Raw genomic sequence first — 19,291 nt, forward strand, 5'->3', positions numbered from 1 at the left:
TAGTTTTCGTCATCGAGATTCATAAAAAATAGCCAGACTTGCTGATAGAGGAACTCACAGCATTTCTAGCGAGACCTTTATGGATCGAGCACCATAGACGGCAAGCTTTCCGTTGCGATGAAAGAAAAAGATTTAGGGATCAAAATTCAGTGGTCGGTCGTTTTAAGGACCCAAACTTTTTGGCTCACTAGAAAAGTTTTACGTCCAAAATGCACGTTCCTGGTGAGGTTGCATCAGAAAACCCTTTGGGGCCTTTTGAGAATTTTGCGATCAAAATGAAAAAACTAAACTGCCAGAGCATGTCAGTGCTATGATGGCCGCTACAGTTTCAGCATTCAACTTCGTGCAATTTTAGCGCCAGTTTTCAACACAGAGATACAACGCATGTGAGAGTGAGCGAATGCTAACATTGTAACAGGAAAAAAATACACTTGAAAGCAAAGCCATGATACCTCTAACTGTTAGGTTATATATTATCATGGTCACATGATGGGATTGACTGAGCAACATGTTTCCTCTCCATAGTTCTGTTTTATACAGTCGAGCCCACTTATAAGCGAACCTGACGGTCACGCTGATTTTGTTCGTTTTATCCGAAATTCGTAGTAAGTGGACTTCTCACATTATACAGATGAAAGTCCAAAATCAAAGACAGGGTTTATTTCTTTAAAAAAGTCTGATCTGCATCTGCTTTTTCAAAACATACCCTATTACGGCATTTTTTAGCCTGTCCAGAGCAGCCACGTACTCCTCTCCAACACCCTTGGTGGCAACAAACTGTCAGGGACGCAATGCAACTAACTGCTGTTGAATCGCTCACGGCAACTGGTGGCAAGTCATCATCCTTGGTGTCTTAGTCGGAATCTTCGCCTTCAGTTGCTCACACTTCACATGCTATGGCTTCTTCAGTGCATGGTGCTGCTATCTCAGCGTCCTCGTCCGCACCCACGAAGTCGTTCCAAGCAGCATTTGTTCCATTTGTGTAAGATCGCAAGACTTTGACAGCGTCTAGCCTTGTTCCTGGGTTCGTAAACCCCGCCTTACGGAAACAATTCGTGATGTTGTGCGCAGTTAGCTCAATCCAAGGCCTTCCACTGCACTTGAGCACGTGAATGATGCCCATGTCCAGTGGCTGAATCTTGCATGTCGCATTCGGCGGTAGAAAAAGTGTGGTTACCGCAGTTAGGGAAGGCTGCACGTGGTGTGCCGAACAGTTGTCGAGCGCAAGTAGGACCTTCCCGTTTTCCTTTGTCATGTCACAGTTTAATTCAACCAGCCACTCAGTGAACAATTCGTGCTTCATCCAAGCCTTTCTATTGTGTCTCTAGTGGACTGGAACATAAATCCCAAAGCACTGTGGCTTGTGAGACTTCCCGATGACAAATGGCAGCCACCTGTCACTGCCATATATGTTCGTGCACAACAGGACGGTCATGCAAAGCTTACTGTGCTTTCCACCAACACTTGTGTCTCATTTAAAGCCATGGGTTTTTGACTGCAGCATCTGCTAAGAGTGCAGTTACATCTGCATTGTACACATCTCGTTGAATGTAGCTTGCTATCATTGGAACGCTCTCGGAGAGCCACTCATAGACGTCTTCGATGTTCGCTGAGGCTTCTTCGCCGGCCTTGTAAGGTATCAGCGGACCACTGACGGGAATGTTGTGGGACTGGGCGTCAACAAATCATTTAAGCAGCGCATCTTCAACATCTGCGTAGGTCGCTTTTCGAAGGCGCTTTCTTGTCTTCGGGTCAGCGTTTATGCTTGTACCTAAAACCTTGCCCTTATCTTTGCTAATTGTCGAAATGGTCAACTTTAACAGACTGTATTTTTTTACCAAGTCAGTTTTTCGCTCCTTGACCAAGTTCAATAAGAATAGGTTTCTTTGTTGCGACATCGACAGCTTTTCTTTTCGCACTCAATGTTGGACCCGAAGCAGAGTCTGGCATCACATTTGATGGATTTGCAGCCCTCGCAGTCTGATGACGAAAGCGTCCGATTCTTCACAAAACTCTAAAGATACAGCGATGAGAGCAGCGCGAACCACATGCACAAAGAGCGTAACAACTGTACAAAGGAGCGCGATGAAGGCGGAGCTCTGATTGGGGAATTGACGCATGCCACGTGATCATCTGGGCAGTCTCTCCATACCACATGACAATGCAGAGGCACGCACGGCGCTCAGTTTTTATCGCTTTTTGAGCACTTGTATATTTGTTTTTCTTAAAGTGGGGAGGTGGGCTATAGAGCTAAGGGGGGGTTGCCACGCCTGTCGCGCCGGCGGTAAGGGCGAATTGTTCGACAGCGGGGTTGATTTTATTGTGCCTTCACGTTCGCTGTAACAGAGTTGTGTGGCCGCGGTTGTTCGTTTTATCTGAGACGCAGCGTCATCATCATAATACATATTGTGACAGTAGCTCCACCCTCGTTCGTAATAACAGAGCGTTTCGTTATAACTGCGGCCGTTGTAAGTGGGCTCGACTGTATGGTTCATTTTTATTATTCAATGTGAATGCAAGGGCTGAATTACACGAAGCATTTCTGCTGTAATCTAGTAACCAGGCTCCTTCAATCTGCAGGGTAGTAAACTAAATATTCATTGCATTGGATGGGTTGCTTGAGCTGGTGGTTAGCTTTATTTGTTGCAAATGCTGATAGCTCTTGTCATGGATTGAATGCCTGAGAAAGAAAAACCATTAAGTTTGAGAAATTTTAAGAATGTAGGATGGTAGTGTGCAAATTTTAGCCTCCTTGTCGTATTGACATGTTCAGAAAATGCTACATATGATGTCCTACATGTATGCACACATTACTTTCACTTATAAAATGAGCCTTATGCAAATCACTTTTTATTTGGTATCAGGAAATCCGTCAGAAGTTAGGGCACAAGTTGCAATTGCCCGATTTGCTCATCAAGCCTGTTCAGCGAATCATGAAGTATCAACTCCTTCTTAAGGTAAGTGTGCTTAAGCTAATCCACCTCTGCTCCTCTTGAGTGCTGCTTCAGGGTGTAAAAGGAAAGATCCATATGAGAGGGCACAGGCTTGCAGAGTGAATCTTCTCATTGATGAAATGAATGCTGATACTTCTGGCTTGTTCTTTCTTCAAACCTTGTAGGATATACTGAAGTACACTGAAAGGGCTCAATTGCACAAGGAGGCAGAAGATCTCCGAAAAGCTGTGCATATTATGCATGTGGTTCCAAAGGCTGCCAATGACATGATGAATGTGGGCAGGCTGCAAGGTTTTGACGTAGGTGCACCCGGTCTTCCTTTTTCTGTGTCATTCCTGTGTCGCTGATTCTCTCTAATCTAGTTTGTTCACCGTTTCTCCAGGGCAAGATCACTGCCCAGGGTAAGCTGCTCCTTCAGGGGCTTCTATTAGTGAGTGAGCCGTCTACGGGTGCCAAGTTTCGGGAGCGTCAGGTGTTCCTCTTCGAGCAGATCATCATTTTAAGTGAAGCAGTCGGTGTAAAAACACCTTTTTCGAATCAGGCATACATCTACAAGAACCATTTGCAGGTCAGTATTGCCTTGTTCAAAATATATGAATTGCTGGTGATGTACGAAATTACTTGTCAAGAAAGATGTGCTCTTAACTTCTTTGGATTTACACATTTTTGTTAAATTACCTTGCTAGCTTGGTAATGAAAAAAGCATGAACATGTTTTGTTTCACTAGAGGCGTTCGGATATTCGTAGCACCATGCCGAGTGCGTTAAATACAGAGCCTGCTTTTTTTTTCTTTGGGAGCTTTTACATCATATGTGTTCCTTAACTTCAGCCTTCCTTTTCATTTTAGATGTTAATTTGCAAGCACATTTTTGTATGTACGGTTGATCAGACTCAAATATCTTTTGTATTGAACACAGTGTAGTACTACAGGGTGCTGTCTAGACTGTCGTGCTCGTTAGGACTGCAACAAAGTTGGCATTCTTGGCACTAATTTATAGTACCATGTGGGCCAAATATTAGTGTTTGGCTGAGCGAAGGAAAGGCTAGCCTGTAACAAACTTGGGGGTTGGACTTTTCTGTATCATCAGAAAATTCAGTGCAATATTTTGTGTTTATTTCAAAATGCAAGGTTTTTTTTTTTTAATAGTACTTTGACGAATAATTTAATGTGGCAGTCCTGAGTAATTTAATGTGGCAGTGATTTAACGCGGCAATCCTGCGGGCTCAAAGTCAGTGTTTGTCAGAGTTATGTCGGAATGAACGGCTTATTGGGCAATAATTAACCTGCAAGTGGTAGTAAGTAGTACTGGGAGTTGAGCTTGCAGAAAGAGTGAACGTAATGGAATAAAAATGCGAGGGGAAGTTTGCAAGTACCAGGTCGACATATTATTGATGGATTGTGACGCTGGCTTGAATGAGAGGTCGTGGCATCACAAGGTCTATGGCAGTGGCAGAACTACTGTTGAATCATCATGGTAGTCATTACATATTTTTCAGTGAATCTTTTGCTTTGTGTCTTTTGCGCAGTTGACAGACCTACTGAATGGACTAACTGCTCTATGTGGGTGATGGTAGCAGACAAACGGTGTTAACTATCAAGCAATGATAAGGTGGTGTACTTCCCAAACTGCAGGAGCTTGTAACATAGCAGAACAATACCTAAAATTGCACAACTGTGTTTAATACCCAACAATATCACTGTCTCATCACAGCCTCGGCTTCTCTATTTGGTTAATTTCCAACTTTGACTAACCTTTACTCAGTAGCCAGCTAGCAATGCCTTGCATGCCAAAAATACTGGCTTTTTTTTTTGGTAAAACCGAATTTCAAAAACTGAATTCGGTGCACTTTTGTGTGTGCACGCGTGCGCATTCGTGCATTTTTTTTGTTTTCAAATGAAAAGTCCAACTCCTAAGCATAACACTAGACTTGCATTCTTGCCATCAAATTACAGTACCGTGTGTGCCAAATATTGGGTGTTAGTCTGTAGCATGACACAGTGACCTGGATGTCATACTGGCTAATATATTCATTAGTGACTCGCAAAGCTATTTTGTTTTTGTAGCGGCCTCAAGAGCTTTTTGTGAATAATGAATCATTTGGGAATCATGACAGCTGTTATGTTAGTCTTCAAAATAGAGCTTGTGGTACTCCAAGCAGTGCTTTTAGAGGTAAAAAGATCCGCGCCTGTGTACTTCTTATAGTAAATAGTGCCAGCAACAGTGTTATCTTGAAAAGTGTTATCTTGAAGAAAGGGTAGAACACTCACAGTACCTAGTTGCAGGGTGAGTTTATTACCGATTGGAAATTCTGAAAATGACACAAAGGAGACAGCATAGAATTAACACTTGCTACATATAGGTGCCATATTCTTTTAGTGTTTCTATGTCTTATTCTTTGCACTGTTTTAGGATTTTTGGTATGCAGAGCCAAGTAGTCCGAACCAAATTTTTATGGTGGTACTGATTCCAGAGACCTCTAATTCATCTTATGCCATCTTAGAAACAAGATGCAAAATCTTGCTACCATTTAGGCATGTTTTCTGGCCAGGATTGTTGGTTACTTTGGGTAACTCATGTTGTTCAGTTCCTTGTCAGTAAGTACCAAACTTGTTTGGCATCCAGGTAAACAAGATGTCACTCATTGAGCATTCTGAAGATGGTGACCCACTCAAGTTCACACTGTGTTCCAAGGACCCACATCAGGAAGGCGTTTCTTTTGTCATTCAGACGCCTTCCATGGAAGCTCGCAACAAATGGGTCTCAAATATTAGGGCTATACTGGAAACCCAGTTGGACTTTCTGCGAGGTATGGCTTCGTTTAGTTTTTTACCCGCTGCCGTGTGGCTCAGTGGCTACAGTATACTGCTGAGCTCAAAGTGAATCTGGCCCCATTTAGGTGCAGGCAAAATGCAGAAACTAATATACCGAGATTTTGTAGACTGTGAAAAAACCCAAAGTAGCTGAAACTTGTTCTGAAGCTCTGTGTTATAGTAGTGTGAATCATGGGTCTGAGTGCTGTTTCTGCACCTGGAAGTCACCTGTTAATCTGAAGAGATGCTGAGGGCAACATTTATGAAGTTACTATTCTCAGTAAAAAATGAGTCTCTGACTCTTCCCGACTGTGTTATTTGTCCTGCAGCAAAAGATGCATTTATTGCCGAGACAGTTGGCTTTCAAAATCTTGCAACCAGTCAATTCATATTCATGATGTCCTTGCTGAAAATGATTGGTTGCCACCATTTTGAAGTGAATGGCGTTGTGGCGTAGGCGCTGGGATCTGCACCCAGAAATCGGTGTTGGCACATGCATTTTGCTTGCAAAATTTGCCAAGAATGACTACGCCTGTATCTCACTATTTTTTTTTTTTTTTTTCCTTTTGTAGCTTTCAGTGGCATTGGCCTCAGTGCAAACATGGTACTGTATCGATATAGGCCAACTTGGTCTTAATTCCTTTAGTTGTCTTTGTTGATTGGACCGCGGTGGAAGTTGGCCGGGGTTCACGGTTGCTGCGAAAGTTTATCTTGACAGAAAGGTGCACAAAACATGTAATCTTAAGCGGATTCCTTTAAATCTTTTTCTTTTAGCCGTATAGGAAACCAACCAAATGACATTGCTCATATTATCTGAGAATTGGTCTTGACTGAATCCATTCTTAATCCATTGCTATCGGGCGTATCTGGCCATGACGCACCCCCAGTGTCAGCTTGGTTTCAGGGAAAGAGCTTAGCGATTTATTTTTGATTATGATTGCTATACAAATAACATAGTCAACCGAATATGCACATTCCAGTGTTCTGCAGATGTTGTTAATTAGCATCATCATCATTATCAGCCCGATTATAAATTAGATAAATGAGGCTAATATAAAAAAAAACTGTTTGATGCTTCTTGAAAGTCCGAATCCGAGCTCGGCTTCTATTTATAATCAAAAGAGCTATCGCTGCAGTTCGAAGTCGAAGGTCCCGCGCGGTCAGCCATCCGAAAGTAACCGCACGCGCGGAGGGCACACTTTTGGTGGCTTGTACAACGGAGAGAAATGGCATATTGTGAAATCAAGATGACAGAGGGAGATGGAAAGAGGCTAAAGCAACCTCCTTTGCTGCTGCAAGCAAGGGCGCGGCAAGAGAGCAAAAGCAGCGATCGAGTCGTGTCAACCTATTGGGGAGACAATGGCGCGAGCCCCTGAACGTGATGCGTCGTAGCAGACATGCCAACAGAATAAAAATAAAAACCTGGAAACCTGCGGCTGATGTCAAAACAACCCTTGAGCCCGTAACCGCACACACATGCCGCGAAACGTGCACACCACATGATCGCTTAGCGCTGTAAAGTAACGCGCACGGAGCGACCGCACCCCCCAGCAAAGAAGGTGGCGGGGTGGGTGCAGTCGCTCCATACTCTTCAGTATATACGTATCAACACAACGTGGGGCAAAAATATGAACTTATAGAAAGATTTGACAGGTGGCACAGCATGTCCCAAGCGCCCCAGCTTCGTGCTCAGGCGCGAAATTTTGAACGCACAATAGAGAACGTACCGGTATGTTCGTGACAGCGAAAGGGTTAAGAGGAGCCTATTCTAACAGGAGTCCCCCTCCCTTCCAAGTTTCGAGTTCCGAACATTGTCTGCATGCAGCACGGTTAGGAGCTTGGTTGGGTAGTGGGTGGGTGGGTCATTGCTTTTGTCTCCGATAGCACATCTTCAAACTTCTGCTACACTCAACTGGTATGTGGAATTCACACTTCATTCAAATGAACTAAAATCATGGGCTCATGCTTATATATACTGTATATTTAAGGAGGACATATAGGCACTATTGTGGAATGGTAAATAAGCTGGGCTTTTATTTATTTTATTTTTATTTTATTTTTTTTTCCAGATTAAGTTTTGCCACCATATATTTATGGCAGGCATCATAATTCAAGATTTAGTTGAAAAGTTCAGTTAGCTTAAAGTTACTGCCACATAAGCAGCAAAAAGTGTTTTTTCCTAAATAGCAAAAAGTTCTCAGCTGGAAAAAGTAGGTTCCGGTTCAGAACTATAGCTCCTATTGAATCCAGCAGATACCAACACAAAACCAGTGTAGTCAGGTTCTCGCTGGGAACCAGGTGGCAAAACGACAAAATTTTGCTTTGCCCTGTAAAAGTTTTGCCCCGTGAGGGAAAAATTCAAACCAGCAAATTCATGTTGAAAATTTTCAACTGGGAGTTAGTCTGTTTTTTTAGCTGCTGGACTTGCTTACCTTGGAGCACTGTTTTCTTTAAGCAGTCTGTTACATTTCAGTTATATTTTTACGTGGAACAGTGAAATATTTTTCAGGAAGGTTTCCGGGACACAGTTCAGTCATACAGCTTAAGCCTCATGAGCCACTGCTGTTACGTTACAGTGAATACTATCCGGTGCTGTCACAGAACAAAGTTTTAGCTTTGCACATGACATCTGCATTGACTGTTCTTTTTCCTTTTTTTTTTCTTCCAGCCATACAGTCTCCTATAGCGTATCAAAAGGAGCTCACAAAGGATATGTGAGTATTTAGCTTATTTAATGTAGTTTATAGCTTTTATAGACTAATACCTTATACAAGTTTCCATCTCAGGAGGTGTAGCATTGCATGTGACGACTGCTTGTTGTTGCTTTTGAAGTGGTGCCGTTTCACTGTCTTGGCTGAAAAAGGTGGAAACAGCTCCCCCCACCCCACCCTCCCACATACTCTCATGCCAAATTTTAAGTTAATCAACTTTAGTGAGCTAGTAAATTGAATTCAAATAGTTAACTAAACTATTACAGATAGGTGCCCGGTTGCAATTAGATTTGTAGCTGGTCATGAGCAGTAGTCTTATAAGTTTTAAGAAATTCTTAAATTATTGCGGGCTTATCTGAAACTGCCTGCATATGTATATGTGACAAACAAAAGAAAAAAAAAATGGCATTCATTCCATAACGTTCCAGCTGCAGGAATATAATAAATGCTATTAAAACTTTTTGGTGATTTATCGGTATAGTTGATAATTAACACACAATATTGTGATGCATTCTCTAGCTGCAAGAGTATCGATGTTTCACCTCACTAAACTGGTGGTAGATCTATGTATTACACTAGGAGCACTGCATGCTTCCTTTCTGGAAAATAAGCAAGTATGATATTGTCAACTGTGGTGCCAGGAAAGATATCTGTTGCCAGTACAGTAAACTGGTAGCCCCCCCACCCCCCATACTAGATTTCTATTTTAGCGACAGGTAGCATTGCTTCTTCTTTAGCTTCGACCTGCAGCTTTTCTGATCTGGCAAGGCTGTGGAAAATGCTGTACTTGGATTTTCTTTCATGCAGACAGAAAAGGGCCACTCATTGTATTAAACAAAGTAACCATTTAATGCCCACTGTCTGTATAAAATCTGTATGCAAAGGAGGTGACAGATTAGCCAGGCAGTGCACTTTGTAGATGTGTCCCTGAAAGATGAAATATTTAGTACTGTTTTCTGCCTTTATTTAGCATTTCATTTGGCTGCTTTAAACTTGTTAATTCATATAATGCAGTGTCTTCAAAGACCTTTTGTTCAGTTTAGTGCGTGTTCCCTGGAGGTCTTAAGGAATATCTATTAATTATATCTCTATTTACTTTTTTGTACTGCACAGGAACTGTGCCTGAGTGATACGTAAAACACAAGAGATGCAAAAAGAATAGCAAACAAATTAAGCCTTTGAGCAGACATCATGCGGTTCACTTGTCTGCTGTTTTTTGTTTGTGCCTTGTGTTCTAAATATCAGGCAGGCATGATTTCTCTGCTGTGAACCAGCTAGCCTCTATTAGGGCTGTTGCCCATGTACTACCGGAGACAAAAGTTCACAGGACCAGCAGCTGGTAATTTGTATGCGTGGCGGGTATTCACGTGGCATAACTGGCGCCATTTTGATGTTCAGCACACAGCTTCAACTGCACAGGCTGTAACAGGTGGCTGTAAGCATATTTAGACATGCACATCTGTGATCTCGAGTAACATTTGAATCACTCTTGTTACGTGCGTGTGCTGGAGACTTTTGTCCCTGATAGTACCATTGGTATTTTTGTACCATGCCAGTCAAGCTTTCAAATTGATGGAACTTGACTTCTCTGGTGATTGTAAGTCTTTTTACGTACCATTCCTTGCGTAACAAAAACACACAAGTCAAGAGTCGGCGCAGCGTATTGGCCACTTGCACTTGCAGATGTATGCCATGCTGTGATGTTGCATGTGCAAGCTTGAGGTAACATACTTTTGTTGATGAATTGATTTGCTTTAATTTTTATTCATTTTGTGCGATGTTAAGCTTGCCATTGTGTTGCTCTACCTCAGGCAAGTTACATCTTGCCGCTCCTGGCTGACTTTTTCTTTTTGGAACTGAGAAGTGGTCTTACGTTTTGCTGTTTTAAGCATTTTATTTGACATTCTGTTGCTGAGAGAAAGGCCTTGCAGTCCTTCCTCATTTTGCCTGGCTTTCATCCCACGTGGGATTTTTTGCATAAAGCATTCTTTGTACTGAGAGAAGTTTGCATGCCAGCTGCATTACAGGTTCCTCTGCTTCCCTGGCATTCCTCAGGGTATTGTGTAACCCTGGCTTCTGTTTGCCCCCTCCCCCAGGCTACTTTCCCCAAGCAAAACATTCAAAACTTGATCTCCTTCCAAAATCCTGTATAGCCAACCCCATGGTTCTATTTTGTAAGTAAGGTTGTTGTCTCTGCCTGACATTCTTTCTCTGAGTATCATGGTGAAGCCTTGTTCATCAGGCATATTTAAGTTTTATCATACAGCACTGTTAAAAGCTTAACATAGTAGCCTTACTGGTTCTTCATTTCATTTGTCCTTCTGGAAACACTTTCGTGTTATATTGACATAATGGTGTATCGTACCAACCTTTCTTTGGCTGCTGCACGAAGCCTAAGATATTTTAGGTGATGCAGAGTAGCTTTTTTGGAGTGGGTTTACATAATCTGCAAAAAATCCTGCATGGTGTTTGCTTTCATCTATTTATGTGCACAAACTTAAATACTTTATGAAACGCATCTATTGTACTTAACTTAAAACCTGCATGAACTGGCACATACCTTTTTGAAGATTCATTAAGCATCTCACCGCATCACTCTTTGCTAGCTTGTCCTGCGCAAAGAGGCTTATTGCTGAAATTTGTTGTGGAAGGGGGCTTTTTTTCCCATTTCTTTGGTGTGCTATGACATAAGCTTAACAGTATGTAGTGAGCAGTTATTCAGACCTATACCTCTGCAGCGTTGATTCATGGGCAGTTGAAACAAATTGGCAGTAATGTCGAGGTGCACATTATGCATACTGTCAAAACTGCACCAGTTCACAGCAAATGGTATGTCTGATTAACAAGGCTTGACTTGGCTAATTCTTGGCACATGCTTTGAACCTGCCTGTTCATGCCAGATGCTTTTTCTTTGCATTTGCATTTACGCTATAGTTTTACCCTGTTTACATTCTAGTGTGCATTTTATTTTGTTGTTCTCTTTTTTCTATGCTGTTGCTTCATAGCAGTGCATTCTTCTCTGCATAAACAAAATAACTGAGGTAATTTTAATTTCACGAGTGGTTTTTGAATGTCATTTTCATGGCCAAATTATTTATTTCGGATTACTTACAGGGGCACATTTAGCTTCGCTACTTTTCATCCATATTTAAAATGTGTGTAAAAAGCTGCGTATAATATGAACCTGCATATAATCGCACACCAAGGAAGCTGTTTGAAGGCATACACCCAATGGCATCAGAGGCGAAACTGCAGGCCAAGTCCATATGGGATAATAGTCCTGATTAATGAAACTAAAATGCAATTTTGGGCTCAAAATTGTTTGCACCCACATGTAATATGAAACAAATTTTATACACTCAAATTAGGGGGAAAAAAACTTATATTATACAATGCTTTTTATGGTGAAGCAGTTGCAGGCATTTTGTTACTGAAGACAAACGGAAGGTGGCGTGCATCAATAGGGCACAGTGTTATAAGCACAAAATGACCAATATCACAGGAAGCTAGAAGCTAGAAAATGTGCAGAAAACTAAAGGGAGGCGTTATCATCACTGACCAATTTCGCAAGTAAAGTATATGTGTCGACACCTGTCCTTGTGGGGAAAGATGCCAACGCGAGAGCTATAGCCACCTCATCAGAGTTTGCAGCGTGGCTGACTGTTGTCAAGAGTATGAATAGACTTGCTTGAAGTTTTTTTCTTTTTAATCCAAGTTTCTTGCCGATAAATGGTTTTTGATGCCAGACAAACCTCAACATAGCTGGAAAGAGATTAGACAATTTTTATTGAAAGCAATAATTGGATGACATTGTCTTGAGTGTCCCTTTATTGCAAATTTGTGTTCTTTGTTGAAAGCAGTGCTGGCGTTATTAGGAGTCATGTAAAGTACCCACTGGTATTCTTTTCTTTGTCGGGCCTACTTGAATAATAGGTAACATTAACAAATTTTAACTCATTTTTTTCAATATCGCTGAATGCTCAAATTTGAATAAGAATGTTGTCTAGTGCCATACAAAACAGTCTGCCTGGGTTTTTTCAGTGAAGTAGCTTTAGCATAGCCTTTTTTTTTTTTATTTGGAAAAATATGTGAAAGCGGGCTCCGCGCACCTGTATTCACCGCGATTACAGCACTATCATTCAAGTCTTGGTAAAATGCTGCGGAATTCGCCCCTTGTGCTCTGCTCACGACAGTTGCGCTTTGCTTCCAGTCACGAGGCAAGTGTCGATGACTGTGGCAGCGCATTCCTCCAAGGCATCAGCTAATGCAGCTGGTGGCTATCCCCGAGCCAGCAGCAACGCAAATCTGTGTTGTGGGCATTGCATAAGACGCAAATATGGCTCAGTTGCATATATGAGCACTGTGATCACAGTGCACTCAGCTGCACGGAACACGCCACCATGTGGTATTTTTTAAATTTCGTGGGCTTTTGTTTTTGCCAAGCAAAAAGGGCTGCACTAGGGCTGCCTTGTTAAACACCTGTGTTGGGATATTTTCGTGGCGCTCGACAACTTTCCTATTCACACTTAAGTGTTCAGAGCAATATTTAAAAAGTTAATTAGATAATATCGACTGATCCAGGTAGACAGAACAAAACCAATACCATTTGGTGCTTTACATGACTCCTAACAACACTCGCCTGATTTAACTCTCACTTTTTTTAAATCTTGGTCCACTTTAGCTAAGACACCTTGTATAATCAATTGTGGCTTCCTCAATGAAAAGGCTTATTGAAACATAATACAATGCAATCATAATACAATCAGAGGGCAAAATTTCTTTCATCTTAAACCTCTATATTCCAAAAGAGTCTGTAGCATTGACCATCTGAGCAAAAGCAATGCATTTTTTCTTACTTTTGCTATCGTTTCTTCACTCGCTTACTTCTCTGTCTGTAGAGAGTATTCGGAAATGCACACTTCTGGCACGGCTGACATATCCAGAGGTCACAGCATGTTGAATAGAAGCATTTAGTGTTTTAATCAATGAATTTAGGTTTCTTGTGTTTCATCACCTGGGTTATTAATCATCATGATTACTCATTTACTGCTGCTATGTGAGATGTCACGTTTACTTCAACCTCGCAGTAATTGTCCAGTAACTGCTGTCAAGACTACCACCTGGCATTAAAAAATCCAAACTTACGAAAGCAGTTCAGTTAAATTACTCTGTTGCCTGCGGAGTATCATGACATTGGCACAGCAGTGTGCAAAAAATTGTGCTGTCTGGCTCCACTGCTTTCACCATATGGCCCACCTTTTGTGTTAGTCTGGCATTGTTATTGCGAACGTGTAAAAAATCATAATGTAGTTTGATATACCTGAAATTCGTGGTGTCAGTTTCATCAAGAACGTGCACAAGAGCAGTACAGTTGGTTTAGTGAAGTAACAGTAACATAGGAGACCTTTTATGAACCTTTAGCCTCATTTCGGAAGGTCTTGCAGTGATTTTGAAGGTCGCAAAAGCTGGGTAGCATCGCCTGCACAACAGTGGCAGCTGGTCATGCTCCACCTAATGCAACTTCCTCACTTTAGAGCCATGTTACTTGGAGAATGGTATTCTCAAGAGGAGGCTGTCACTGTTTTCTTCGCATCCATGATATTTGGCATGAGTCCGTATTAGTCCTCCACGCTGCCCTTCAATAGCACAGTTTGCAAGTGCGAGATGAGAACTCTCGTAACTTGACACTTGCTGCATTATCGCCAGTCACTTGCATAGTGCAGCAAAGGGTGTTGCCTGCCATCAGAGTGGGTGCTGCTTTGCAACTGCACTCGATATACCGGTTGTGAACACTTTCAAAAATTCCTAAATACGACTGCTATGTGCTACCGACATGCCAGCACAGAATTTCTGCTATTTCAATGCTCCAAATGCTTGGTTTCCTTCTGCATCATTTATCTGCATTAAATGCTTGTTTCCTTCTGGCACAATGTTTGTGTGCCGTAATGGTCAGAAAATCCAAAATGTACAAATTGTCAGTGCTTTGCTGCTGCTTCCTTTTTGCGTTGCGCAGAACTGAAAAAGTAGCATCCATGCACATATTGTTGGTGCGCCTACCTCTTCTAGGTCTGCCTAGAACCACCAGTGCAAATCAGCTCAATATAGCTTGATCAGTTAGTGCAGTTACAGACGGCTCCCGCTCAGCCAAGCACAGTTGCAGCAAAACCGGCGTGGCTTTTGTGACCAGATCAGCAATTAAATATGGCAGTGCCCACGAGAAACAAGCTATATTTTGTAAAAGATGATGCAAACCTCTTAGAAGTTTTGAGAAAATACTGGGTATTAAGATTTGGGCTGTTGGATCCCCAGTTTGCCATATGGACAGTTGTCTCCTCGACACTAGAATGCCACTTACATTAGCCTTCACTCTCCTGTTGTTGGCGGTGACTTCCCTGTGTATCTCGCAATGGCTCATGTATGCTGCTGTGCCACACTCTACAATTTGGCAATTAAGCACAAGACCCGAGCTCATGTGCAGTCTAAAAGGTACACTTTACACTGTGTTCTGTCCTCAGAGTTCAGCAAATGGTACCAGCAACTAAACAAAACATTATTTTAAGTATGATGCAGCAGGTGAACCCTCATTGTAAAGCTCAATAAAGTATTCCATAATTCCATAAGCAAGCAGCAAGAGGATCTGTGCCATACTTCTTTGGCCACTGCAGAAAAGAGTGTGGAGCAACCTCTTTATCATAGCCTAGCACTTGTAGTAAATGTGGCAGCTTGTCTTTGGTTTCCTTCACTATAAAAAGTAAGGGCCACACTGTTGTTTTGACTCTCTTCCTTGCACCATATGGGGAAACAAAAGAATGTACAGTACAACCTCGATAATTCGAACTCTGTTAATTCGAAATCCCGGATAATTCGAAGGTTTTCTGCGGTCCCGTATTTTCCAATGTAAATTTGGCCGGATAATTCGAACAGGCGGCCTGCGCCAGCCCGGTTAATTCGAAAATTTTGACTGCTATGCGGCAATGCCTGATCCATGTTTCGCCGCAAACCCGGCGAAACGACGGCCCTACGGAGCCGCGAGGCAAAGCCACATAGTAATGGTGATGATTTATAGGCGAAGCGCCCCAGCCGGAGCACTCTCTGCACAAAAATCGGTCCACAGTGCGCCTCGCGCACCGCCGAAACACGCGCCTGCAGAGGGGAAGACGTGCTTCACTGCAACACGGCGGGCATACCGGTTTTTATCACGTGACCTCGCCCCCACTCCATCCCTTGGTGTGCTTCGCCCACTCTTCCCCCGTGCCTCCGACGCTGCAAGTACGCCACCACCACCGCCGCGCCGGTCTCGCCTGCGCCATTTCTTTGTGTTGTGCGCTGTGGTTAGGGGTCGGCTACTGTGCCGTTTTTTTGGGGCGGGACTGTGCAGAAGTGCTAGCTTTGTGACCGTAGCAGTGCAGAAATGCCAAAGTACAAGACTTTAACTCTGCAGCAGAAGTTCTGCTTGATCCAGAAAGCAGGCAAGAGCGCTTGTTCGAAGACTGAGTTGGCCAAAAGGCATGGCGTGCCCCTCTCGACGTTGTCCACAATATTGAGCAACAAGTCAAAAATACTAGAGGCTTACGGCAAGACCTATTCTTCGAAGCGGTCACGAGTGCGGGCTCCCACGTATCAAGATGTGGAAGCTGCTCTGCTTCGCTGGCTCAATGCGCTCTGCGCAGAGGATGAGTCCAACGCAGTCGGCTTCGCTGAGTATATCAACATTGAGAGCGAAGAGCAGACTGGCTACTCTGACTTGGAGAGTGAGATCACTGCTGGTACGAACATGCGCGGTGACAGCGACGATAGCGACGACAACACCGACGAGCCTCCCCGAGCACCTGCTCTTGGTGAAGTTATCGGATCGCTGAACGTTATCCGCAGTTTTGTTGAGTGCCGCGGTGGAAGTTCAGAGATGTTTCGTCTATTTGACCAACTCGAGAGCATGACCTTAGGAGCCGCAAACTACCGGACGCGGCAAACCAGCATCTCTGATTACTTTCAGTAGTAATTCAAAATATGCCGAATAAAGGTAACACGTTCCTGCAACAAATTTTTTTGCCCAAGTCTTATTTCTTGGTGTGTTCGGTTAATTCGAAAACCCGCTTAATTTGAAGATTCTCGCGGTCCCGATGACTTCGAATTAACGAGGTTGTACTGTACTATTAGGAACAAAAGTCTCTGGAATGCATGTGTGGCGATTTCATACTGGAAGCATGATGCGAATGAATTAGGTGTGCTAAGTGAATTCTGCTCAGGCTTTCACAGCAACAGGTATGGCCTGAAATTGCTGGCCAATAAGAAATTCATGCACTTCACTCTTTCCGTTAGCGCTTTCCAGGGACTTTTGTCCACTATACTACATGGAGTGAAACAATAGCCCATGCAGTTTAATCAGTTTCCTGGGCTTCTAACGAACTCAGGTCTGGTTTTGCGTGGCAAGAAGCACGCAAATTTCTCAATCTGCAGTGCTTTGATAAATTGGTTTTCATTAAAAACTCTTGTAGGAGTTATTCAGGTGGCATCACTGGTGCCATTTTGTGGTGGGGAACAGTTTCAGCAGTGCAAGCCAAAACAAATAAAATGGCTGCCATTGCGACACTCAAATGCGTTAATTTAAGTCAAGTGAATATTAGTTAATGTGCTATATAATTAGTAATTTTGCTGTAAATTACGCCTGTCCTGAAAATACTTTTACTACTCAGAGTTCCCTATAGTGTTTCCTGAACCACCTCATGTAAAGCGAAACTGCATGTTTACCAAACATATTAGAAGGGTTTGATATAGCCAGTACTTCGTAATACCTGTGTTTGTTATAGTGAAGTTTAATGGTATGCACTGCCTAAGAAAGTTTGTTTCACCAAACAAATGTATTGTACATAATTCAGTCTGACTAAAATCTATACAAGTGTGGGTCTCAGCTTGGATCATATCTAAATTCTGCTGTTTGTTTTAAAGTAGTACTTAAAATATTCAGTACAAAATAAAAATTACTTAAGGTTTACCAAATTTTATTAAGAGTTTGAACTAGCCAATAATTCGTAGTATCTGTGATTGAGGTTTGACTGGCATCCACTGCCTAACAGTGTTTAATCATACCAAATTTCATTATTCTGTTGACTGCAAAAGTTTATGGAATACATATTCTGAGAAAAAAAAAATATTGTAGCCTTCCCTCGTGATATAATCACGTGGTGTCGTTATAGTAGGCAGAGCATAGTAGGTAAATTTGGGTCAGCTGAAACAGTATCACAATACTGCTGATTTGTTTTGAAATAGTATTCATGAAGCCAAATACTGTAGACTTCTTTTTGGAAGCACACATTGAGCTGGATATGAGACAGGTAATTGTCGTGTGCCTGTCCGCAGCTCTGCGCCTGAGCTGAGCTCCCTGTGGAACCCGTCACTGCGCAAGACCCTCTCGCACCCAGCAGCAGCGCACAAGTGCACGCGAGGCAGTGTGACCACAGCAGACAGTGGTACGTCCAAATCTATGCGCCAGCGGGACAAGAAGCTGGTGCGGCCTGCCGAGGCAGAGGACCGCAAAGCCCCGCAGCACAGCCCGGGCAAAGGCAAACGCACCTTCCTCGAGGGCTTCCGCAACACCCTGCGGCCCAAGGCAGCTGCCAAGCCCGAGGCTGCCCTGTGCTTCAGCCACAGCTTGGACTCGGCCAGTCGGGCTGCCACCACGCTCGAGCCCGCGGCCGATGGCCGTCGCTGGTCCGAGACGGTAAGGGCTCCTCTCGAGGCCCCACTGGCCACCAGTGCGGCCCAGGACTGATGTGCCTGTAGATATGTACAGAGGAGCTGCAACTGTGTTCCACGTGTGCCCAATAACTTACCATGCATGGTTGTCTGTGTCGCCAATGCTCTGTGCAGGGGCACCCATGCAGGAGGCTGCATGTGTGCGGCTACTCACAGCATTGCTAACCCGAGTCTGAATGTTGTACATAGGTGTAAATGGCAGTCAGTGTATCGTTGGCACGTCCGGCAGGCTGTAGCTAGGCCTAGCTGTTGTTTGACTCACATTGGTGTTGTCCTGGGGCGCACTCACCCGGGTTGGCCGACTGCAGGTCCCTCCAAGAACAAGAAAAAATGCTCAGCTTCCCTGAAATGCTCCATGCTAGTTGGGAGTTTGTTCGTTCTGGCTGTCGTGCTCTGCATTGTCGCACCAGTTGTTTCCTCTCTCCTGATCAAGTCTCCAGAGCCTGTGCTTGAATGAACTAGCAATTCAGCCAAACTGATACGGTGGAAGATGAGACTACATGAAAACACAGTACCTTGACAAGCAGCGCTGCGGCCAGTGTTCCCCGGCCAGCCGTGATCCTTTCCTCTCCAGTCTTTCGAAGGTGGTTTTGCGCAAGTGGCTTGGCTGCAGTACTCCTGCGACTGGGCAAGGAAGATGCATAATATTTTACACTGGCAGGAGAATGGTTTGTTTGTATAGTGTGACATATGAGCTGTACATTATGTGAGTCTACTTCATGGACCCATGCAGGAAGGGATGTATAAAGTACTAGTCAGTATTTATGGCTAAATGATTTTATAATAAACTTGTTCACTTGCATGTTTGGAGTGTGTTGTAATCACTGAGTAGCAGATTACCCATCAGTACTAACCATGCATCTGTGCTGGATGGGTGTGTACTGCAGTGCAGGCAGGTAAGTGCAAACCTTGCATGCCTTTACATCACTGACGCAAATCCTTTTTTCTGCTGCCTGCCAATCATTGCATAGCACTATAACTGCCTTGTGTTATCTGCTTTTACTGCATATTAGTACAATTTGGTTACGATTACACATTTCACGGCCGCATAGCACATACTG

General features: G+C 43.2%; 1 protein-coding gene across 4 annotated transcripts in view; it reads left to right on the forward strand.

The window, feature by feature from the left end:
• The window catches only part of trio (trio Rho guanine nucleotide exchange factor), a 294,295-nt gene extending 275,263 nt beyond the window's left edge, over positions 1–19,032 (forward strand). For 3 of the 4 annotated variants that reach the window (XM_084590873.1, XM_084590874.1, XM_084590875.1), the window contains exons 45-50: positions 2,865–2,957; positions 3,119–3,253; positions 3,337–3,522; positions 5,579–5,762; positions 8,435–8,480; positions 17,835–19,032. In XM_084590873.1, coding sequence (XP_084446999.1) covers positions 2,865–2,957; positions 3,119–3,253; positions 3,337–3,522; positions 5,579–5,762; positions 8,435–8,480; positions 17,835–18,246 — 1,056 coding nt within the window. In that variant the 3' untranslated portion in view covers positions 18,247–19,032. Of the gene's footprint in view, positions 1–2,864; positions 2,958–3,118; positions 3,254–3,336; positions 3,523–5,578; positions 5,763–8,434; positions 8,481–10,573; positions 10,652–17,834 lie in introns of all 4 variants that reach the window. The other variant, XM_084590876.1, reaches the window with a different exon arrangement.
• The last annotated feature ends 259 nt before the right edge of the window (positions 19,033–19,291 follow it).

Source organism: Amblyomma maculatum, chromosome 1, assembly GCF_055883805.1.
Source record: "Amblyomma maculatum isolate TAMU_Amacu chromosome 1, ASM5588380v1, whole genome shotgun sequence".
In the NCBI taxonomy this organism is placed as follows: Eukaryota; Metazoa; Arthropoda; class Arachnida; order Ixodida; family Ixodidae; genus Amblyomma; species Amblyomma maculatum.